Here is a 23,271-nt window from a genome sequence, read left to right as displayed (position 1 = left end):
CTACTCTGATACAGTGAGTTACCTTTAAAACACGAAGCACATTGCTTCCGGAGTAGCTCTGATTCGACTTCGAAACAGTAGCCTCTAACTTTGCAACGTCGACGGTAGATTCTGAGGGAGAACGTCAGAGAAGAAATTGAAGACTGTGGCAATATTGATCGACAACTGTTCGATTTGGAGCTAGACTTGGAGGACGGAACAGTGAAGGGATGGAGTCGTTAAGGAGCCTGAGACGGAGATGTGGTTGGTGGAGTTGAGAGGAAGAGGAGAGAGTCGAAGATCCCGTTCAAGTCGGCGTAGTGCGTCGGAGATCCAGTTTGTGCATCGGAGATCCAGTCGCGAAACGACGTCGTGCGTTGGAGATTCAGTTCCAGTTTCGATCGCCGACGTGATGGTGGAGAGAGGGAGTACTTCGCCGGCGAGAGAGAAATGGAGTATTTCGCAGGTGAGAAAGGGGGAGAGAGAGAGAGAATGACTAATCTCAGAGGATTTGATCGGGGGAAGAGAGAGAGTGATTAATTTAATATGAAGCAGTTAGTTTTCTTAGATAGAAGAGTAAAATCGTCAGGGTAAGAGAAATTTGAGGAAGCAAGTGGCCTTATGTGTACAAACAAAATTAGATGGCCTTATAGCTAATTAAAGTTTCAAAATGACACTTGTGTGTAATTTTTTATATCCAAAATGGGCGAACAAAAGGGAAACACACGTCCAGTGGCCGGACAAGAGGGAGATCAAAGTTCAGATGATAATACCGAATCCGGGAGGAGATGGACAGATGAGGAAGATGTTCAATTGTGCAAGTCTTGGAAAGCTGTAAGCCAAGATCCGGCTGTGGGCACAAATCAGAAAAAAAAAAAAACAACCTATTGAGGCGAGTGAAGCTATAGCAATCTCAATTCTGACATTAATTATCCATAAATCTCCATTATTACCATCTATTTCAATTTTCCAATAAAAAAAAAACAATGAACAGTAAATCTGGCTGGTCAAGAAACAGAACGGGTGAAAACCTATGTCCAGTGGCAGTGAACAATTTCTTGACTGGTTTAGGCCTTGACTTCTCGACCTTGAAATTTCTTGACTACATGTGAAGTTGCTCTTAAACTTGTGCCACGTGGCGGAGAACCAGAAAGCCGACCTGACGGTGGAGACAGGACACATTCATTCATGGTCTAATATTTGGACAATTCTAGAGCTATGCGTGATAGTGGGACAAAGTAACCCAAATCAGACGGGTACAAATTTAGAAGAAGAACCAATTATCAGGCCCCCAAGAATTTGACGTTGACCATGATTCCATATTATTATTCCGAAAATTTGTTCCCCAAGATTGATTAACAAAACCACGAGAGACGAAAATCATAAGGCCGAGGCCCGAGGCCCAGGAGCAAGCTTAACGTATAAAGAAAGAGAAAAGGGTGCCTGAGACTCCAAGGAAGGAGACTAGTATTATTAGATTTATTCGCTTTCACTCTGAGAGAGTCGTTGCGTTGCGCCTGCCTTGTCGTCTCAAGTCTCGACTTTCAAGTTTCAACCCACAACCACCGCTACAGCTCTCCCGTTTCTCAAATTCTGACAACACAAAAGGTACTCTCTCCATACTCGACTCCTATTTCAATCCCCAATTCTAGTCAATATCGATTTTATTTTTTTCCTTCTTCGTAACGATTCATAGTCTGATCGATTCCCTTTACTATTTCTTCCTGCTTGGTTGTTGTTGATATTTGATAAAGCAAAAGAAGAAAAAGTCATCAACTGCTAAAATTAATAAATTTTGAAATTAAATTATGGATTTGTTGACCTCAAACCGGCATCATATGAGAGATGGTCATCAGCATCCAAACAGTTCCATCTTATGCTTGCCGTTGGGTTTTTGATTATCGAGGGATTTTGGAAAGGGAAAGTGAAGGGTTTAGCTAATTAAGGTTTATTTTCCTTGCATCTGTTGCTTCTTCTTGATTCTTGAATTCTTCTATGTTTCACAAAAATACGAGAGCCCCTGGTACTTGTTTCGAAGAAAAGAACCAGATTAATGATATATCCTTCTGCTCGGTGCCTGACGAAACAGAGGAAAATCATTTTTATCTCTTGTTTGTTTTAAATGATTATTGTAATTCGGTCTTCGTATGAAGAGTTGGAGTTTCCCTTTTATTTATCTTCCTCTTCTTTTGTTCTGAACAGTTAGTACATAATGGCTCTTATATTCTTTGTTAAGGAAGACTGTATTATCTATTTATTCAGGCATTTGGATAACTCATCTTTAACTTAGTTGCATATCAGTTCCGTCTGCTACCGTAAATAATTTCAATTTTGTGTGAACTTCAGGATAACGTGTAGCAGGATTTTGTTTTAGAGTTAAAAAAAAAAGGTTGTGAGGATGAGTGACAATTTGATGGAGAAAGTGAGTGCTTTTGGTGAACGCCTCAAGATTGAAGGGAGTGAAGTCGGCCGAAAGATGAGTGCCGGCTTGAGCTCAGTGAGCTTCAAGGTGAAGGAGCTTTTCCAAGGTCCAAACCAAGGAGATAAGATCGTTGAAGAGGCCACGTCAGAGGTACTTGATGAACCTGACTGGGCATTGAATCTTGAGATTTGTGATATGATCAATACTGAAAGAGTTAACAGTGTTGAATTGATCCGTGGAATAAAAAAGCGCATTATGTTGAAGAGTCCTAGGGTTCAGTACCTTTCTTTGGTACTGCTTGAAACAGTTGTTAAAAATTGTGAGAAGGCTTTCTCAGAGATAGCAGCTGAGAGAGTTCTTGATGAGATGGTGAAGGTGATTGATGACCCTCAGACTGTTGTTAATAATCGCAACAAGGCTTTGGTGCTGATCGAAGCATGGGGAGAATCAACCGGGGAGCTCCGCTATCTGCCTGTTTACGAGGAAACATACAAGGTATCTGTATAATTTTTCCTGTTTTGTATCCTGTGAAAGTTCTCTTGACATTGAGTTCTTCCTTGATAAAGAAAAAACAGACAAAGTTTTCTAGCAACTTAAAAAGTATACCATATTTTACAATATACATGATGTGATGCCAAAGCTTCCAATAGCTGTTTTCTGGCCTTATCACATGGTGTGTTGCAGCTGTTGGTTTCCTATGGTATTATAGTTTCATGCTACTAATACTGTTATACTTGGACCATTTTATTCCAGAGTTTAAGATCAAGAGGTATTCGGTTCCCTGGTCGTGACAACGAGAGTTTGGCACCCATTTTCACTCCCCCTCGTTCAGTTTCAGCTTCAGAGTTAGACGCTGGTCTTTCCCAGCAGATTCCAGTTGATATTCCTGTGCAAAGCTTTACCCCTGAACAATCAAAGGAAGCATTTGACGTTGCAAGAAACAGTATTGAGCTTCTTAGTACTGTTTTTTCTTCTTCACCCCAACAAGATGCTTTACAGGTAATTTCATCTTGTTTTCCCACTTGCATATTCCACTTTTAAAGTTATCTGTTTAGGTTTATAGTAAGTTCTGTACAAAGTAGTGCTCGTGGCAATGGGTTGGCTATGCAAACGGCCATTTGCTTGTCACTCTGCATTTTTCTTTTTTGCTCATACAATCATATTTTCAATAGGCCATGTCCTCCGAGATGAAATGTATCTATATTTTGCACTTTGTAATTTCTAGAGATTTAAGCCTTGTTCATGGGTAAGCTAGTTATTTGAAACTGAAAATTAAGATGTGAAAACTTGTTTTTTTGTTGTACAACTGGTATGATAGTTGCTTTTATCCCGTGGCAGGATGACTTGACAACCACACTTGTGTACCAATGCCGTCAGTCTCAAGCCACTGTGCAAAGAATTATAGAGTCAGCTGGAGAGAACGAGGCCCTGCTGTTTGAAGCGTTAAACGTGAATGATGAGATCTGTAAAGCTCTATCCAAGTATGAAGAACTGACAAAGCCTTCTGTTGCCCACCAGCAGCCAGAACCTGCAATGATACCTGTTGCTGTTGAGCCTGATGAATCACCAATTCACACGAAAGAGGATTCCTTGATCAGAAAACCAGCTGGTTCTCGAGGTGTCCCTCATGCAGGGATCAATGATGACATGATGGATGATCTCGATGAGATGATATTTGGCAAGAAAGGTGGGAGCTCATCGGAAGGAGGCCAAGATCCAAAGAAGCAGCAGCCGCCGTCAAAGGATGACCTGATCAGCTTTTGAGCCTGCTGCTATAAGCTTCTAATTCCATGTCTATTTACGTGTTCATTGTTGGAGACTTGGAGACATGGAGGTTTGGTGCTTTAAAATCTCATATTCATGAACATTAGTCTCTTTGTTCCCTGTTTTCTCAGTACATTGCCGGATTGACCATTGCTTTCTGCACAGCTTGTGTAATTAATTTCTGTTAAATTTGGTTTCATAGCAACCTGATGGGAGTTGTATAACTAACTATTAGTGTTATGAGTATGTTCTGTACACCCACACCGTTTCCTTCGACTTTCCATGTTTATAAATTGGTATTCTCAACCGTAGTTTTTCGGTCAATAACAGTCCATAAATTAAATAAAGAAAGAAATTTATTATATCAAATATAGATCTAATCTTATTACAATAATAGATTAGTTCTATATAATCATAGTTGTAGGCAAGTTTGAGATGTAACATACCAACTTTACACAATCATGGATTAGTTCGAGATCAATTCTGTGCATTACTAAATTAGGACGAACTACCTTAAACAAATCCACTCAATCGGTGGATACCTTGCATAAACCCTTGTCAATTTTTTATACATAATGACAAAGTAGCCAAATTGCAAAGCGAACACGAATGATAAATTGAGAATGAAGAGAGGCCCTTGGTGGCAGTGAAGCGCGCACAATGCGAGAGTGTCAGTTGTAGCGACACAGAAGAAATAAAGGAATGATGAGAATGGGTGGAAGGCAAATGACAAGATCCAAATCCCCACTTCTAGTATTGACCCTGGTTCTCGCGGCCCTCTCCCTCCTCTTCTTCTTCCTCTTCTCTTTCCGCAGCGATGGCCCCGCCCCGTTCTCCGATGGCCCACTCCACCCGAACCCGATTTACAAACCCGAAACCTCCTTCGTCGCCTCCCTCGAGCGCTTCCTCCTCGCTTTTCACAACTCCCCTCCTTCCGCCCCCCAGAGGACTCACGATCCTGAACACCTCGACGATTTGCTCTTCAACACCGACACTCAGCGACTCTACGCAGATCCCTACTACCCACTCACCATGCCTCTTAGGGTTTACGTCTACGACATGCCCCCCAAGTTCACCTACGATCTCCTCCGCCTCTTCATCACCTCCTACAAGGACACCTCCAATCTCACCTCCAATGGAAGCCCCGTCCACCGCCTCATCGAACAGGTCTCTTCTTCTTCTTCTGCCTTCACTTTCACTACTGATTCCAATTCAGTTTAACTAAATAGTGGAATTGAACCTGGTGCAGCATTCGATTGATTACTGGCTGTGGGCGGATTTGATAGCTCCGGAGTCAGAGAGGCTGCTGAAGAGCGTAGTGAGAGTGCATCGGCAGGAGGAGGCAGACCTCTTCTACGTTCCCTTCTTCACCACCATTAGCTTCTTCTTGATGGAGAAGCAGCAATGCAAATCGCTTTACAGGGTCTGACTGCACCTCCAAGGTTTTACTTATTAGCTAGCTAGCTGCACACTGCTTATAGCTGCATATGTAGTAATGCACAACAGACTTGCTTGATTTACGTATTGGTTGGTTTGATAACAGCTTATCTTGTGTTACTGTTTGTGATCAAAGGAAGCTCTCAAGTGGATCACGGATCAGCCTGCCTGGAACCGATCCGGAGGAAGGGATCATATTATTCCAGTTCATCATCCTTGGTCGTTTAAGTCTGTTCGCCGATCTGTGAAAAATGCAATTTGGCTGCTTCCTGATATGGACTCTACAGGCAACTGGTGATTATTTAAATGGATAACGAAGCTATAATTTCAATAGATTTAGTACTTGTTGAAACTGGTGTTGAGTCTAATCCTTTGTTCTACTTCTAGGTACAAGCCAGGACAAGTTTATTTGGAGAAAGATCTCATTCTTCCTTATGTTGCCAATGTTGATCTTTGTGATGCCAGATGTGTATCTGAGACTCAATCCAGGAGAACAACTCTGCTCTTTTTTCGTGGGCGGCTTAAAAGAAATGCGGTAAGAATTTCAATTTGGAAATGGACTTCTTTGATATTAATTGTATTGTTAGAATGTGATGCTTTAGTTATGTTGATTCATTTCTGGTGGGAGAGAAAGCTCTTCCAATTTTGAAGTTAGGAAGTTGAGATCCTTATTGCATTCTCAAAAATCTTGTATTTCAAAATGTTATAGTTGTTTATCGTATTCTATTTCCAGGGAGGGAAGATACGTGCAAAACTTGTAGCAGAACTTAGTGGGGCTGAGGGTGTATCTATAGAGGAGGGGACAGCTGGAGAAGGAGGAAAGGCAGCAGCTCAGAATGGAATGCGCAAGTAAAATTACTTGGATCCTTACTCCATTTTATGATGTGGTCTAACTTACTTGTTATATGGCTAAGTTGGTTCAGTTACTCTCTCTGTCAGGTCTATATTTTGCTTAAACCCAGCTGGTGATACTCCATCATCTGCTAGATTATTTGATGCCATTGTTAGTGGTTGCATACCGGTCATAGTTAGTGATGAGTTGGAGCTTCCTTTTGAAGGAATACTAGATTATAGAAAGGTATGTATATCTAATATTTGGTATTAGATAACATATTGCTCATAGTTTAAGGAGATTGATTTCAGCTCTCCATCTTAATAACACAAAGGATAATGTCTGCTGAAGTCCATATGGCATGGCATTTACTTGTATGGTTTCGGTACATCCATTGCACTCAGCAGTTTCTTTTTTATCTTTGCATGCAGATTGCTTTATTTGTTTCTTCCAGTGATGCTGTACAACCAGGTTGGCTTTTAACATATCTTAGAAATATTAGCCCTGCTCAAATTGAAGAAATGCGCCAGAATCTTGCTAAGGTATGTGACTGCAATATTGAAGTGAATGGCACCGCTATTTGTATATCTTGTGAAAGGTGTGCTAGGCATATGCATTTCTAGGCTCTTTTTTCTTTTAGGTCTTTGGAGGAGAACTATAGCATACTTCTGTTTCTTTATCTGTTACGTTACAAGATCAAACTGGTTGCATGAAAAAGTAAGGGGGAAAGAAAACAACCAATGCTTTAAAAAGCTGGATTATGTACCTTGTTGTCTATCAAAATCTGCTAGTTGCAATGTTGATTTGAATTCGGTTTTTAGTTTTGTGTTGAGAAATGAAACATACATGGTTGTTACCGAGCTACATATCTGGGGGTACTGATTTAGTTGTTTACATCTTTTGCTAGTACTCAAGGCATTTCATATATTCCAGTCCTGCTCAACCCTTGGGTCCGGAAGACTTGGTTTGGAGAATGGTATGATCTTCTTGCTCCGTAAACCAGAACTGTGATCCATTCAATTTTCAATGCACTTGCACATAATAAGTAGCCTATCCTAGGTTTATAATGATTAATTTAGTTTTGTTCCTGTGGTGCAACAGATGGCTGGTAAGTTGGTGAATATCAAGCTTCACACTCGACGATCTCAACGTGTGGTGAAAGAGTCGAGAAGCATCTGCACCTGCGATTGCAGACGCCCCAATTCCACAACCCCAGGTCACTTGTTGTAATTATCAGCTCCTCTCTCTCACTCACTGTTGTGCTTGGAGATACATGAGGGAGGTGATTCACATATTGTTCTTGCTAGTGTCTTATCCTTTGGCCGTAGGGATTATACTATTCATAGTGGATTTTTTGAAATACTCTGCCCTTCAATACGTGTAATTGGTTTGTGTCTCAATACTCTTATTCTGCTATTGAGCAAGGCTATAGACAAAGCAAAAAACAGATTGATATTTGGAAGCGAGTAGCCAAAGTAGGCCATAGTAGCTTACATCTCTATCTTTGGTTTGCCATCATATTCCTGAACATTGGTCTGTTATTACCTTCTTTCGTTTGACTTACCATAAGTGGTGGTATTTGTAAATACAATCTCCAGAGAAAAAAGTACTCGGCACGGTTGAAATTCAAGACATGACACATAAGGGAAGAGTAAAGTTGACTTCATGGGCCAATAATACTTGAATGATTTCCACCCGACCCGAGTGGCTCAAATATGCGCCAACAGCTGAGCCGAGCTGAGCCGAGCCAGTGATCGCTGTCATTGGCTCATTGGCCAAGTCTCAACTGTTAATGCCGTTGGAAAAGAGTAGTGGCAAAGTTGGGCCGCCAATGCCATTGTGTGGAGTTCAAATTTGAAATGGGCGTTCGTTGTCCTAGTCATACGTGGGAAAGGGTCCATGTGCTTCTTTTTGGCGGGGGGCCCTACACGGTGATTTATCGATGATTAAGCCATGTGCGACGTGCCAAACATTAATCGGAATTTGCATGCACTTATTTTAAAAATTAATTTTGCAATTTTTGTTCTTAATTAGCCAAATTTATTAATTATTCCTTTGCTTGCTTTCCTTTCTTAACGTGCATGGTATATGATTGCCGTGTGGTGATCGATGGATGCATCGTAGCATGTTAGCGTTTAGACTAGGGCTGCCACTTGGTTTGGTAATTACCAAACCGACCAAATACCATCCGATGTTTTAGGTTTGGTAAACCGACTTTTTGGTAACCGAGACCGATAAAACCGAAATCGAAAATTACCGAAAAAGTTGGTTTGGTTTTGGTAAATACCGAATCTACCGATTATCTAAATATTAGATTTATATACTACAGTTTTCAATACACATACATGTATATTAAGAAATAAACATAAAAACTTTTATAATAGTTTGAACATTACTACATATACTACATTAATAGTATATGTATTTTAAGTAACCTAGTCAAGGATGGTTAAATAACCTAGTGTTATTGAAAATTGCTAAAACTTGATGTCATATATACAAAAGAAAGCTATAATTAGTAGATGAATACAAAGTTTATAACTATAAAATTCAAAAACCTAGTTTTGTTCATTCTAATTTATATTATAAAGAATTAGTTGTTCTAAAGTTGGTAATACCGAAAACCGAAATACCGAATTTGGTAGATATAATTAACAACCGAAAATTTTAGTTGGTAATTGGTAGCTCAGTTTTGAAACCGAAAGCTTTGGTTTTGAAGTTGGTAATACCTATAACCGATTCGAACCGACCGAGTGACAGCCCTAGTTTAGACGGTAGATGGTAAAGTCCAATGACAACCATCATTTCACACGTATAGTCCATCCCCAAACATGTTCATGAACACGCTTAATGCAAAACAGCTCGGCGACATCTACATCTCATCTAGTCAATGTTTGTGACATCAATTATACTTTAATTCTCCAATCAATCTTTGCCTCATACATGGGAGGAACATACTTTTTTTTTCACTCTGGAACATAAATAACAAAGATTTATTTCCATCAGTAAATTATTCGCTAATTTCTATCATCAGAAATAAGATGACATGCCATAAATTCGAGACCCAATTACTGCTTAGGCCTCTACATTTACCCAGTCCTTTTTTTTTAGGGGGTGAAATTTGCACCCCAAAAATTACAAACCACACCCCCTTCTATTCTTTTAATAATATTTCATCTCAAATCTTTTTACACTTCCAAAAATACCCTAAAAAATCAGATTTTTTTTTCCTTCTTCTTCTTTTTGGGTCTGTTCTTCTCTCTCTCTCTCTCTCGTTCTCTTTTCCAAAATCACGACAGCTCTGCATCTTCCCTCTTTCTTCTCCGGACAATGACAGTCTCTTCTCCATTGCAAATTGACCAACCTCAACCCTTCGTCTTTCCAAACCAGGTCACAATCCTAACTTTTCAGTGCATTGATCTTAATTTAGCCCTCACCATTGCAAAGTGAGGGTTCGGAGTCTTCAGACCAAGCTATCAATCTGGTTAAGAAGAAGAAGCAAACCAGATCAGAAAATGACTGAGATCTTTTTCTCTTCACCTCTCCACAAGAAGCGAAGGAGCCTTCTCTCTCTCTCTCTCTCTCTCTCTCAACCATGTCGATCCTAAGACCCTCATCGGTGCCGTCCACCGTCCAAGACTGCTGGGACTGTATGCTCCTTGGCCCACCCAACTGCAACAACTTAGAATCCGCAGAAGTCAGCCCCTCCGGCCTCTTCGTATTCCCCGCCGGCAGCTCTATCTCCATCATCGACACCCGTTCAATGCATCTCGTCGTCTCCCTCCCCATGCCTCCCCCTCTCCCCTTCCCAATCCTACTCTGCCACCGCCACGTCATCACTATCCCCCTTCGTCACCTCCATCCGGTGGACCCAAATCCTTCTCGGCCGCGACCTCCTCTCCATCGAGCCTTCCATCTCCCACCTCCTCCTTGCCGCCAAGGCCGCATCGGCCACCTCGACCTCTAGCTCAAGTCGCCGGTCCTATATTGAGTAATGGGTTTGTGTAATGTGGGTTTTCAATGAATTGAGTTTTGAATAATTAGTGATTGAGTAACGGGTTTGCAATAGTTTTCCCCAAATTGAAATACTGCTATTCTATATTGAATTGGATTTTCAGTTAATCAAGTTTTACCTAATTAGTAATTGAGTAATGGGTTTGTGTAATGTGACACGTACTAGGTAGGGAAGGCTGCAGATGGGTTTCCTTTTGAAATGGTAGAGAATGCCGGAGAGCAGACCATAATGCTCAGAAGAGAATTTGATGAAGAAATCATCAAAGTGGCTGTCAATATTCCTAATATTTCTTCCGTTGAGGACAATGATGATGAGGAGGAGAATAAAGACACTAGGATTCCAATGGTTGTGAGTGTTGCAATGGAGAAGACTGTTGTTGTCTGGAGAAGATAGAGAGGAGTGTTGTCGTGATTTTGGAGAAGAGAACGAGAGAGAGAGAGAGGGAACAGACCCAAAAAGAAAAAGGAAAACAAAATCTGATTTTTTAGGGTATTTTTGAAAGTGCAAAAAGACTTGGGTTGAAATATTATTAAAAAGATGAAAGGGGGTGTAGTTTACAATTTTGGGGGTGCAAATTTCACCCCCCTTTTTTTTTCCTTAATAAATCTAGAAGTCATGCAAAAAAAGGTAAATTGATCCGTTGCACCCTAGGTCATAATATATTCTTTAGCTTTTCTATGCTTTCTACATAAAGTCAAAGATTATTGGCTTTCCGATGCAGTTTTGGTCCTTTTAATGATAATTTGTGATTTTTTATATAGGTATAAGATGGATTAGGTGGGTAAAAGAGCTGAAAAATGTGTTTTGATTCACGGAATATTCGCTGTCCAAAGTTTCCTTTTCTACCTTCCGAGCAATAAACCGACATTTACTCCGTTACGCTGTAGTTCGACGGTGAGGCTAGGCTTCCCATTTATGAATTTAAAAAAAATACCCCCAAATGGAGCCATATGTGAGAGAGCTGGCCATCGACACCACAACGCAGCAGAGCTTTGCATCAGAACCTTCTCACTTCCCACCCTGGGAATTTAAAATAAATAAATATCCAAAATCCATTTCATTTATATTAACGAGTTAAAATAGTAAAATAATAGAGAGCGAGGCGAGCCTTGAATCATGGCCTATTAGTGCTTTGATAGACGAGATAGTCCTGCTCACGACTTGGTCCGTCCCAAACACTCCTTCCCTCCTCATATCTTCTTTTATTCTTCACAAATCTACTCTTTGTCTGTGTGAGTTTTAAGAAGATACGCAAACGACGACAGTTGGAGTCTTGGAGAGCCAGTCCAGCCGACCTACTCCGTTTTGAATTGAACAATTCCCCTTCACCTTCAGACAAACCCACTTCGCTTTCGCTGAGCCTCATTTTTTGGTTTTGTGGCCGATCTCACCATATTTACTACCATTTCTACAACCGGAGGACAGAAACCTTTGACCCCTGCCTGATCTCCGACATGTCCCCCTTCTTTCTCCACTAGACAAAACCAAAGGTACTTCCTACTTGCAACGCTTTGGTTTTCTCTACTTTGCTGCTCTACTACTGTTTTGCTTGTTGAGAAAAAGTGTCGCTGGATTCTGATGCTGTTTCGAAGCTCATGCGATCGATGCGCGTTTTTTACTCTGTTTTGTTTGGTCTAGCTACTTGCTTTTTCATGGTTTTAGGGTTTAGCTTCCGCCGAAACTTTTATGCCGTTTAGATTCTGTCTTACCAACCGAACAGACAGCTGGAGATCTATACCTTAATCAACATAGATTATTACATTTTAGCTTTGCATTTGTTTCCAGTAGAGTTTCGATTGATTTTGCAAGATCTGTTAATGTTGACTACTTACTTAGCACTGTTTGTCTGCTTTCGATTCTGGCAATTAATGGAGTTTGACTCTGTTTTTGTTGGTGGAATTTTAGGCACTGAGGGAAATTCAATTCTCCGCTGCTATGGCTTCCAAATCGTTCAAGGGGAGGCTATCAAATCTATCATCGAGCTCTGACATTCCCGATGGACTCGGCAAGCCTCCAATGCCTCCCACCGTCACATTTGGCCGCAGAACCTCCTCCGGTCGCTACATCAGCTACTCCAGGGATGATCTCGATAGCGAAATTGGGAGTGGTGACTTTATGAACTACACAGTGCACATACCTCCCACCCCAGACAACCAACCCATGGATCCATCCATTTCGCAGAAGGTTGAGGAGCAGTATGTGTCCAACTCGCTTTTCACAGGGGGATTCAACAGTGTTACCCGAGCTCATCTTATGGACAAGGTGATTGAATCCGAAACCAGCCATCCGCAGATGGCCGGTGCTAAAGGGTCATCATGTGCAATTCCCGGGTGTGATGCAAAGGTCATGAGCGATCAACGCGGGGAGGACATTCTTCCTTGTGAGTGTGATTTCAAGATATGTCGAGATTGCTATACTGATGCTGTCAAAACTGGGGGTGGTGTATGTCCCGGATGCAAGGAACAGTACAAGAACACAGATTTGGATGAAATGGCTATGGAGGGTGCATTGCCACCGCTTCCGCTGCCTTTGCCTAATGGGATGTCTAAAATGGATAGTGGGATGTCTAGAATGGAGAGGAGGTTGTCACTCATGAAGTCAACAAAGTCGGGTCTGATGAGGAGTCAAACTGGTGATTTTGATCACAACCGGTGGCTGTTTGAAACAAAAGGAACTTATGGCTATGGGAATGCTATATGGCCCAAGGAAGGAGGTTTTGGAAATGGCAAAGACGATGATGTTGTTGAGCCAACTGAGCTGATGAACAAACCATGGAGGCCTCTCACACGGAAATTAAAGATACCTGCAGCTATTCTAAGCCCCTATAGGTACATCTCTTGCAGTATTTTTCATCCAGTCTTTGTGCACACCTTAACATATATTATGTTTTCACGGCAATCTCATACGCAAAATAATCAACACTTAAAATTATTGAAATACCACCATCCCTCATGTTTTTTGTCATTGAGATGCATCTTTAAATTAGAGCTAAGAAGATCGATTGACGCATTTGAATAGTCACATACCCATTGGAACATAATATGATGCTAACTAAAAGATGATCACCCAATGTGCTTGTGGTGTGTTTTTTTTTTGTTGGATTGGAGAATGCATCTCACCTACATGTCACCACACTAAAATTTCACTGTCTACAATGGGCAACATCTTGATTGTTATCCTACAATTAGATGATTGGCTAGTTGTTTGTTATGGCAGTTGCATCAATCTTTATCATGACCTATTGGTGTCATTATGAATACAACTTCAGGTCTTCCATAGTTTTGCTAATTTTACATTTACTCTATGAATTCCTCAAGTATTTTTTCTCATTCAGTGTTACTTTGTCTGCCTGGTGACATTAATTTTGAGTTCATTCTTTTCTTTCTCACAATTACTTTTGGCTATTTTTGTGTCCACAGGCTTCTAATATTTGTCCGCATGGTTGTCCTTGGGCTGTTTTTGGCATGGAGGATCAGCAATCCAAATACTGATGCAATGTGGCTTTGGGGAATGTCAATAGTTTGTGAGGTCTGGTTTGCTTTTTCGTGGCTTCTCGATCAACTTCCCAAGTTGTGCCCAATCAATCGTTCTACAGATCTTAATGTCTTGAAGGAGAAATTTGAAACACCTACTCTCAACAACCCCACCGGGAAATCTGATCTTCCAGGCATAGATATCTTTGTGTCCACTGCAGATCCAGATAAAGAACCACCACTTGTTACAGCAAACACTATCTTATCTATTCTAGCTACTGATTACCCTGTTGAAAAGCTTGCTTGCTATGTTTCTGATGATGGAGGTGCACTTTTAACCTTTGAGGCCATGGCAGAAGCAGCAAGTTTTGCTAATATATGGGTTCCCTTCTGCCGTAAACATGGTATTGAGCCCAGGAATCCTGAATCTTACTTCAGTTTGAAGAGGGATCCATACAAGAACAAAGTGAAATCTGACTTTGTGAAGGATCGTAGAAGGGTGAAACGTGAATATGACGAGTTCAAGGTTCGGATTAATGGACTGCCTGAGTCTATACGTCGCCGATCAGATGCTTATCATGCCAGGGAGGAAATCAAGGCCATGAAGCTTCAAAGACAGAACAGAGAGGATGAGCCTGTGGAGACTGTGAAGATTCCCAAAGCAACTTGGATGGCTGATGGAACCCACTGGCCTGGGACTTGGTTGACCTCTTCATCCGAGCATTCTAGGAGTGACCATGCTGGTATTATACAGGTATTCATCTAGTCCCAGTAAACTATGCTATTTGTACCAACTGGCAGATACAATTTCTCTAACATAATTTTCACCCATTAAGAAAAAAGCAGGAAAAGGTGATACGTACTGAATATTTGTTTTCCATAATATTGTAGGTGATGTTAAAACCCCCTAGTGAGGAACCACTGCATGGAACTGATGGAACTATAGATGAAGCTAGACTCATCGACCTCACTGATATTGATATCCGCCTTCCCATGCTTGTTTATGTGTCTCGTGAAAAGCGGCCAGGCTATGATCACAACAAGAAGGCAGGGGCCATGAATGCTCTTGTTCGAGCCTCTGCTATAATGTCCAATGGCCCATTCATTCTCAACCTCGACTGTGATCATTATATCTACAATTCTCAGGCAATGAGGGAAGGTATGTGCTTCATGATGGATCGCGGAGGTGACCGGCTCTGTTATGTTCAGTTCCCACAGAGATTTGAGGGTATTGACCCTTCGGATCGATATGCCAACCACAACACAGTTTTCTTTGATGTCAATATGCGGGCTCTTGATGGTCTCCAGGGCCCAGTTTATGTCGGAACTGGATGTCTATTTCGAAGAATTGCCCTGTATGGTTTTGACCCACCTCGATCAAAAGAACATCACCAAGGTTGTTGCAGTTGCTGCTTTTCTAGTCGGAAAAAGAATAAGCATGCCTCAGTAGCACACACCCCTGAAGAAAACCGAGCCTTGAGAATGGGTGATTCTGATGAAGAAGAGATGAATCTCTCCCTGCTGCCGAAGAGGTTTGGGAACTCAACTTTCCTCATCGACTCAATTCCAGTGGCAGAGTACCAAGGTCGCCCTCTTGCAGATCACCCAGCTGTAAAGAATGGACGCCCACCCGGTGCTCTCACCATTCCTCGTGAGCTGCTTGATGCATCAACTGTTGCAGAGGCTATCAGTGTCATTTCCTGCTGGTATGAAGACAAGACTGAGTGGGGAGATCGTGTCGGATGGATTTACGGTTCAGTTACTGAAGATGTGGTCACTGGTTACAGAATGCACAACAGAGGATGGAAATCAGTTTACTGTGTGACCAAACGTGATGCATTTCGTGGAACTGCACCTATCAATCTCACTGATAGGTTGCATCAGGTCCTCCGTTGGGCTACAGGCTCAGTGGAAATCTTTTTCTCCCGCAACAATGCCCTGCTAGCCAGCCCGAGAATGAAGATTCTGCAAAGAGTAGCATATCTCAACGTTGGTATCTACCCGTTCACATCCATCTTCCTTATTGTCTACTGCTTCCTCCCTGCACTTTCGCTCTTCTCTGGTCAGTTCATTGTGCAGTCCCTCAATGTTACTTTCCTGACCTATCTTTTGGTCATTACTCTCACCTTATGTATGCTTGCCATACTTGAGATCAAATGGTCTGGCATTGAACTAGAAGAGTGGTGGAGAAATGAGCAGTTTTGGTTGATTGGAGGGACCAGTGCTCACCTTGCTGCTGTGATTCAGGGGCTATTAAAAGTTATTGCAGGGATTGAAATCTCTTTCACCTTGACTTCAAAATCAGGAGGTGACGATGAGGATGATGACTTTGCTGATCTCTACATTGTGAAATGGACATCTCTGATGATACCCCCAATAACAATCATGATGGTCAACTTAATTGCAATAGCAGTTGGGTTCAGCAGGACAATATACAGCGTGATTCCGCAGTGGAGCCGATTGATTGGAGGTGTTTTCTTCAGTTTCTGGGTTTTAGCACATCTATACCCTTTCGCCAAAGGATTGATGGGGAGACGAGGGAGGACACCCACCATTGTTTTTGTATGGTCAGGACTCATTGCAATCACCATCTCTCTTCTTTGGGTGGCAATCAATCCCCCTGCTGGTACAAACCAAATTGGAGGATCATTCGAATTCCCCTGATAGGTCGATATTATCATTCTTTACAGTTAATCAAGCTCTTCGATTTACATTCCTTTATTTGTTTTGTTCCTCTGAACAAGTTAATCATTCTGGTGATAGAACTGGCACCAGTAATTCCATGTTCTGGTTCTTGTTCCCCTCCTGATTTTGATTTTGTGTAGCAGTTGGTAACTTGGAGCAATCTGTGTATGCATGCATGGGTACCAACAGATAGGGATGAATGAATACCAACAGATAGGGATGGATGAATCATCGACTATATTGTAGTTTTACCTGGCATTTTATTGATGCTTTTAACTTCGAGCAACTTAAGTGGACAGTAATCGGAATGTTTTGCCTTGGTACTCTGCCTACTCGGTATTAAACCTGTGTCAGTCTCCTTCCTGTCCTTTTCCTTCCACTCATAATTTGAGGCGTTAATTATGCAACCAGCCGAGATCTACGGCATCAAAAATATAATTAGTAAGATAAAAAAGTTTAATGTTACTTGACAATGTTTTACAAAAGTATGGGATGATGGACTGGATACCCAAAAAATTACATCTATCTCTTTGATGACATGATCAAAATTTGTATCGAAGCACAGTAATCTACACAATAAGTAAACAAAGACATAACAAGTGTCCAATCCGCGCTACTACAATCAAAGAATCGCTACACTATTCTAAGCTAGATGCTTTAGCTTTCTTCTTTGAACCATCTTTTGATTTCTTTGACTTCCGTTTCCTCGAGGCTGCCTTTTCTTTCAACCCTTCAGATGCCTGCTTCTGTTTCCGATCCTCCTCCATACTACGTGTTTCATTCTCATGATTGACATCAGAGGGAATCAAAGACTCTTCATTCAATTCTCTAGCACCTGTATCTGGTTCAACAACTGCCATCGAGTGCAGAATGAAGTCCAACAGGAGTGTGTTTCTCACATGCCTGTCTACTCTGCTATAGTGCCTCTGAGAATATGGGGTGAGAGCTTCAAGAAGATTCTGAATGCCTTTTACCTGAAAAAATTATCAAGTCAGATGGATAGTTTAAAGTTGCAAAATCTTCACCCAACTATGAATTTGATCAAATAAGTAACAGACGGACAATATCATCCGAGTTACACTTTTTTTAAATCTGAATGTGCTTTTATTTTTTAATGTAACCTTAAAAAGAGCACAACAATAAGTAAAGACAACCACCTTAATAATCTCTGTCGGACTATAAATGTTGAGAATTTTAAAGAACACGAACTGGGCAACATGGCAAAACTTTGGCTTTGTATTCCATTCCCTAACATATTCAAAAAGTACCGCCAACTCTTCGTTGCCAAAGTCATGAAGGGCTTTCTCTATCTGCTTTTCATCCCCTCTCTTCCTGCAGGAAACTCGGGTAAGATACATGACAAAAGTTCAAGAGACAACCAGAAAGAGGCAAACAATAAACTAATAGAAACACTGGCTAACCTGAAAAGTTCATGAAAACACTCATAAAGTTTATGAGGCCTGCGAAGCTTAAATGCAATTTGGATTGCTTTAGTATAGTCAGCATCTTTGACAGCATTTTCTAGTTCTTGACTTTTCAGGACGCCTTCCTCCTGGACCATCATTCAAAAATCATATACGCACACTTATTCAGTGACAAATTTGTATGTAACAATATCGAGAAAATATAAACTAAGAAGCTGGTGCAACTGCAGGTATCCAAGGTGAGAGATTAGCCAACTTAAATCTGTCCATGTTTAATCTTTTAAGATTTCACTCAACATATCAAAATATGGATTCAATTAATGGAGCTCAACTAACATCAGTTATATATGGTTTTGGAGATTTATTTCGAACTCATTACAAGATTTCTGTGAAACTATATTACCACTGTATACAAGAAAACAGCCAGTAATGGCTCACCTCTCTGCGGAAAGCTTCCTCTTTATCAGAGGCAGTACAATCATACCACAGATTGATGGCAGCATCACCGCTGCCAGTTGCAACCATTTCTGTCTTCTTTCCAACAGTCAATGCCCAAACCTGCAGGGTTAATTCTTGTCAGCAAATGAAAAGAAAGAAGGGAGGGGGGAAACCAAGTCAGGGAAAATTAACTTGCATTTCAAAAATACTTCAACTGGTTCATCAATTGCGTGCAATAGGTTCCAAGATCATGAATTAAACAGAAATCACAAATTCAGTTTTTAGACGGATATCAAAGGCCAAATCAAGAGTAGATACTGGCTGTAGAACCAGTACACGAGGGCCAACATAAATATATCTCAGACATGGAAAAAATTGGGCCAGGATATCCAACTTATTTCTGTTGCTATAGATTGAAGTTTCAACCTACAAATTGACTACTCTATGTTGATATCACATATTTATTCAGGTCAACTGATCACAACCTTCTATAATATTAATCTGTGACCGCAACACAGACATTGTAAATGATAGAAAAATGACAAAAGGTTAGAACTCTTCAGAGTTCTAAAAGTTAACATCTTAAATTTATTTATCGTAGACTATACTATCCATTAGTGACGAATAGTTTGAGGAAGATATATCTGTTCAGTACCTTGTCCTCATGCTGATCATATGTAGCAATGCATTCATTTGTTTTGACCATCCACAGCTTCACCAAACCATCAGCATCTGGAAAAAGGATACAAGTGAATACATATATCACCACAAATTTGGGAAGTGAGACCAATTTGTAAACAGAGATTCATTACCAGAAGAAATAAATTGGGTCCCACGAGTAAGAAATGATGCTCGATATACACTTGACATGTGTCCTTCAAATGATTTTAAGCACGAGCCATCTGATATAGCCCATATCTTTATTGTTTTATCACCAGATGTAGTCAGAATGCATTGATCAACTGGAGAAAACTCTACAGACCAAACCCCTCTTTTATGACCCTTAAGTACAATTACTGGTACAAGATCTGGAAGCCTCCAAACACAAGCAGTGCGGTCCTGATCAACGAAAAACCCAGAAAGTATAAGGATGCAGTGGCATTAAGTGTCTTTAAGATCCTCTCTCTCTTGCAGAGAACAACAGTTGTAGATAAAATTAAGATAAATACACAAGTACTGAAGCAACTCAAAACCTACTAACCTGTGAACCACTACAAACTAAACTATCATTTGGTGCAACAGCTACTGAATTGATATCCTTATCGTGGGCTGCTACAACAGCTTTTGCTTTCAAATTTATTGGCTTTTCCACATTGTCTGAGATACCATCCAAACTCCAGACCTTGAGGGTACGATCACTACATACAATAAATAAAATAATTTGTTTAGACTAGTTTCTTAATACTAAAACACTAAATAGTGTTCAATACATGTATCCACTACGAGGTTGCCACAGAATGATCTTTTTCACTATTGAAAGCATCACCAGTAAGAGAAATTAGGAGAATTTATGTTTCAAGTGTAAATATATGAGGACCTGCATAACTGCTCACCTACTACCACTGACAAAGAAGTCCCTCTGCTTCTTTGAGAAAGCAATAGCTCCAACAGATCCCATGTGACCTACGCCAACACCAAGGCAACATCTGCTTTCTGATTCCCACAACCTAACCTACAGAGGATGGAGGAAGAGAAGCAAACAATATCATTAACATGCACACCAGCAAGTTTCAGAGCCACACAACACAGAGAGACAGAGAAGGGGGGGGGGGGGGTAAAACTATGGGGAGAGAGAGAGCCCACAAGCCATATGGCTAACAAAGAAACTGAAACTTACACTATTATCCTTGCTTCCTGTCACTATAAGTGTTCTTCCAGAACTTGATACGCAGGTGTCAAGGCACATAACAATTTCAGTATGACCGGCCAACACATGAGAACATGACATGGATGCAACATCAAACACTCGTACCTGCATGTTGACGTCAGGTATTAATTCATTTCTTTCCATATAAAAAACAACTAGCAATGAACATAGATGTCAAACCTAAATTCAGTAAAACTAGCTTAAAAATGCAATCTTCAAAACAACATTAGTGAAGCATGAATTGTTACAAACATATATTGATGCATGGTACACACACACACACACACACACACACACACATATATATATATATATAGAGAGAGAGAGAGTTAGCAAAGTACCTGTTCAGTATTTGTGGCGACAGCGATAAATTGTTCCTCATCACCTAGAAATTTCATATCCAGAATCTCTCCATTATTTCCTACAAGTCTTTTGCTTAGAACAAATTCAAAGGTCCCTTCAGGGCTTTCAACAGGAGAATATAAAAGGAACTCCTGATCAGCTGTCACACAAAGCAGCCCTTGATCTGATGGAAGCAGTAAAGCTGCAGTAAAGCCCCTTTTTGATTCATCGTCATCAGAGGTGATAGTAACATCTGAGGACTTCTGCTCAAATAGGCAAACTGCACTGTCAAAATAGAAGAAGGACTGGTAAGTGAACCCATGATATCCACTGCGCTGTAGCCAATAAATAATGCTAATCATAAGGACTGACGATCACATAATACAAAACTAGAATTCCTTGTAACCAAGAATCACTTTAAACAGAACATTTTAAGACAGCAGTCATGACTTACCCTTCAGAATTCCAAATTCGTACGATCCCACGGTCACCAACTGTTATAAAACATATTGCAGGTGACTTGCTTTTCTTCCCATTCCGCTGCTTGGATGAACCGAAACGGGAAGATAAAAGAGTTCCAGAAGGAATTACACACACAGCTTCAAGGGTTTCATATGTTGTTACAGTCTTCAAGCAGCTGTAGTCATCAAGGTTCCACAAGATCACAACCTGAGACACATTATGCAATCAATATCTAGTTGGCATAACACAAGAACAATGCAAACTACAGAGCATGAAAATAATGCTTGCATCCCACTGACACAGAATACGAAAGAAAAATGAAGAAAGATGTCAAGCTAGACATTAAATAGTTGATAATTAAACCTATATCATATCAGCCTTGCCTTATCTCTTCCAGCTGTGAGCAACGTGCGCCCATCTTCGGATAATGCCATAGAAGTTACCGTTGAGTTATGCTCAGTAAGTGTTGCGACACGCTTCTTAGTATCTAGATCCCAGACGTTCACAGTTGTATCATGACTTGCGGAGAAAAGCTAAAGATGCAAACAGCAATCGGCAAAATCAGCTATTAGTTTCAACTCATTTGAAAAACGAGTAATGACAGTGAAAACATGTGTGGAGATTGAGCTCACAATTTGCTTGGTAGGATCTGGATGAAAGAGAAGACTAGAAACAACCCCTTGGTGACCTTTGAAGTGATGAGTGGCAAAGCTACCGGCAACATCCCAAACTATAACCTTCTTATCGGCTCCGGCGGTGGCAAGATATCCGCCGGATGGGTGACAAGCCATTCCCATCACAGGCCCATCATGACCCTGAAATTCGATACTCAGCAATCAAATACTTTCATCACGATTAAACTTTAAAGTTCAATTAGGCAATTTAGTACCTTCCAAGAGCGGACGCATTTGAAGGTGGAGAGGTCCCAAACCCTAATGAGGCGACTGTGGCCGGACGAGAAGAGCAACTTGTCGTCGGGGCTGAGGGTTAAAGCAGTGACGGCCTCGGAGTCGCCTTCCAGAGTGGAGCGTACAGAGGAGTTGGAGGCATCGACGATGTTAATGGACTCGCCGGAAGCGCAGGCGATGAAGGAACCGTCGGATGAGACGGCGAACGCGCCGCCGGAGTAGAACGGTTGCAGAGAGGGGACGCACCTGTAGTTCTTCTTCAAAGGTAGAGACGCCATGCCGGAACTAGAATCGGTCAAAATGGCAATCTAAGACAGAGAGAGAGAGAGAGAGAGAGAGAGAGAGAGAGATTACAACTGTGGTATTAATGTCAAGAGGTGCGAAATACTGAAATTAGGGTTTAAGGAACTCACAAGTCACACCTCACAGGGTTTAAGACAGGACCACCCCGGGAAAAAAAAAAAAAAACTAAAGCTGCTAATCGGGTTGGGGCCCCGACCAGTTGAAAATGGGCCTTGGGCCGGACGATGTGGGCATTTTGGATGGGGCTTGTATAAGTTACATTTTTATTCTTTCTCCTTTCGAAATTTCGTTCTGGTTTGTTTTAAATCGAGCATTTGTTAATACATTTATACCAAGACATTTTAAGTCCATGGTATTTGCAACTTGCAAGATTCAAATTATCGATGTCTGTCTGACTCTTTTTCCTTGTTAAGTTTGATACTCATTAATATTATGAACGGTCAATGTGATATTGAACTGAAAATTTTAGATCAGTGTGATATTTTTCTACATTTGCTTGTTAACATTGATAATGAATTTATTAGTGAATCATTTTTCATAGGAGTTAGGTTCAGGTACATTGATTATATTAAACTCGGGGGTATTTTTCTCGCGTTGAGTTTGAACAATGGTGACTGACTCTCGTGTAATTAGAAAAAATGAAAAGACTCATAAGAGATTGGACCCAAGTATTTCAGAGTGATTAGATAAAACAAAAAGAGACAGCGGAGAAATAATTAAGAGGGGGGCCTAACAGCCCATGATGTGAAGGCTTGGTTGGGTCATTGAAGGTGAGGTGAGGCATGCTTGTCTTCCTACCCCCTTGATCTAACCCAGCTCAAACTCAGCTCCAACCGCCAAATCTACCCCCTAATTCCCTCGTCAATCACACCACTACTTCTACTACGCTTATTCCTACCTACCTAACCCCTCCCTTTTTT

General features: G+C 41.0%; 4 protein-coding genes across 5 annotated transcripts; 3 read left to right on the top strand and 1 right to left on the bottom strand.

Annotated features, from left to right (window-relative positions):
* Positions 1 to 1,376: 1,376 nt before the first annotated feature.
* On the top strand, positions 1,377 to 4,441 carry LOC112185555 (TOM1-like protein 1). The gene is made up of 4 exons (XM_024323815.2): positions 1,377 to 1,587; positions 2,326 to 2,896; positions 3,155 to 3,400; positions 3,740 to 4,441. The coding sequence occupies exons 2-4, from the start codon at positions 2,378 to 2,380 to the stop codon at positions 4,163 to 4,165; spliced, it is 1,191 nt and encodes a 396-aa protein (XP_024179583.1). The 5' UTR covers positions 1,377 to 1,587; positions 2,326 to 2,377; the 3' UTR covers positions 4,166 to 4,441.
* A 324-nt stretch (positions 4,442 to 4,765) lies between these two features.
* LOC112196780 (probable arabinosyltransferase ARAD1) lies at positions 4,766 to 7,949 on the top strand. Its single transcript, XM_024337224.2, has 9 exons — positions 4,766 to 5,332; positions 5,415 to 5,588; positions 5,739 to 5,896; positions 5,990 to 6,137; positions 6,336 to 6,451; positions 6,542 to 6,680; positions 6,866 to 6,976; positions 7,342 to 7,410; positions 7,536 to 7,949. The coding sequence occupies exons 1-9, from the start codon at positions 4,868 to 4,870 to the stop codon at positions 7,662 to 7,664; spliced, it is 1,509 nt and encodes a 502-aa protein (XP_024192992.1). The 5' UTR covers positions 4,766 to 4,867; the 3' UTR covers positions 7,665 to 7,949.
* A 3,553-nt stretch (positions 7,950 to 11,502) lies between these two features.
* LOC112185531 (cellulose synthase-like protein D3) lies at positions 11,503 to 16,871 on the top strand. The gene is made up of 4 exons (XM_024323793.2): positions 11,503 to 11,939; positions 12,355 to 13,277; positions 13,869 to 14,676; positions 14,814 to 16,871. The coding sequence occupies exons 2-4, from the start codon at positions 12,385 to 12,387 to the stop codon at positions 16,584 to 16,586; spliced, it is 3,474 nt and encodes a 1,157-aa protein (XP_024179561.1). The 5' UTR covers positions 11,503 to 11,939; positions 12,355 to 12,384; the 3' UTR covers positions 16,587 to 16,871.
* Positions 16,872 to 17,045: 174 nt separating this feature from the next.
* LOC112185538 (transducin beta-like protein 3) lies at positions 17,046 to 22,454 on the bottom strand. 2 transcript variants are annotated; one of them, XM_024323800.2, is made up of 14 exons: positions 22,030 to 22,454; positions 21,773 to 21,955; positions 21,524 to 21,673; positions 21,133 to 21,347; positions 20,678 to 20,963; positions 20,307 to 20,441; positions 20,023 to 20,141; positions 19,671 to 19,827; positions 19,282 to 19,528; positions 19,125 to 19,201; positions 18,470 to 18,589; positions 18,029 to 18,159; positions 17,765 to 17,939; positions 17,046 to 17,581 (listed from the first exon to the last, which is right to left on the bottom strand). In XM_024323800.2, the coding sequence occupies exons 1-14, from the start codon at positions 22,324 to 22,326 to the stop codon at positions 17,246 to 17,248; spliced, it is 2,628 nt and encodes an 875-aa protein (XP_024179568.1). In that variant the 5' UTR covers positions 22,327 to 22,454; the 3' UTR covers positions 17,046 to 17,245. The 2 variants fall into 2 exon arrangements, with proteins under 2 accessions (XP_024179568.1, XP_024179575.1); XM_024323807.2 differs by lacking the exon at positions 17,046 to 17,581 and having other exon boundaries at positions 17,771 to 17,935.
* Positions 22,455 to 23,271: the final 817 nt, after the last annotated feature.

The sequence above is a fragment of the Rosa chinensis genome, chromosome 1 (assembly GCF_002994745.2).
Source record: "Rosa chinensis cultivar Old Blush chromosome 1, RchiOBHm-V2, whole genome shotgun sequence".
Taxonomy (NCBI): domain Eukaryota; kingdom Viridiplantae; phylum Streptophyta; class Magnoliopsida; order Rosales; family Rosaceae; genus Rosa; species Rosa chinensis.
This window is presented reverse-complemented; position numbering and strand designations above follow the sequence as displayed.

Bases quoted from the DNA above. Each gene is read 5' to 3' on its own strand.
- LOC112185555 (XM_024323815.2), top strand. From the start codon at position 2,378: ATGAGTGACAATTTGATGGAGAAAGTGAGTGCTTTTGGTGAACGCCTC. The intron at 2,897-3,154 runs GTATCTGTATAA...ATTTTATTCCAG, and splicing joins TTTACGAGGAAACATACAAG to AGTTTAAGATCAAGAGGTAT. The intron at 3,401-3,739 runs GTAATTTCATCT...ATCCCGTGGCAG, and splicing joins CCCAACAAGATGCTTTACAG to GATGACTTGACAACCACACT.
- LOC112196780 (XM_024337224.2), top strand. From the start codon at position 4,868: ATGATGAGAATGGGTGGAAGGCAAATGACAAGATCCAAATCCCCACTT. The intron at 5,333-5,414 runs GTCTCTTCTTCT...AACCTGGTGCAG, and splicing joins TCCACCGCCTCATCGAACAG to CATTCGATTGATTACTGGCT. The intron at 5,897-5,989 runs GTGATTATTTAA...TTCTACTTCTAG, and splicing joins ATGGACTCTACAGGCAACTG to GTACAAGCCAGGACAAGTTT.
- LOC112185531 (XM_024323793.2), top strand. From the start codon at position 12,385: ATGGCTTCCAAATCGTTCAAGGGGAGGCTATCAAATCTATCATCGAGC. The intron at 13,278-13,868 runs GTACATCTCTTG...TTGTGTCCACAG, and splicing joins GCTATTCTAAGCCCCTATAG to GCTTCTAATATTTGTCCGCA. The intron at 14,677-14,813 runs GTATTCATCTAG...ATAATATTGTAG, and splicing joins ACCATGCTGGTATTATACAG to GTGATGTTAAAACCCCCTAG.
- LOC112185538 (XM_024323800.2), bottom strand. From the start codon at position 22,326: ATGGCGTCTCTACCTTTGAAGAAGAACTACAGGTGCGTCCCCTCTCTG. The intron at 20,964-21,132 runs GTAAGTCATGAC...CTATTTTGACAG, and splicing joins CGAATTTGGAATTCTGAAGG to TGCAGTTTGCCTATTTGAGC. The intron at 19,828-20,022 runs GTGAGCAGTTAT...TATTGTATGTAG, and splicing joins TTCTTTGTCAGTGGTAGTAG to TGATCGTACCCTCAAGGTCT.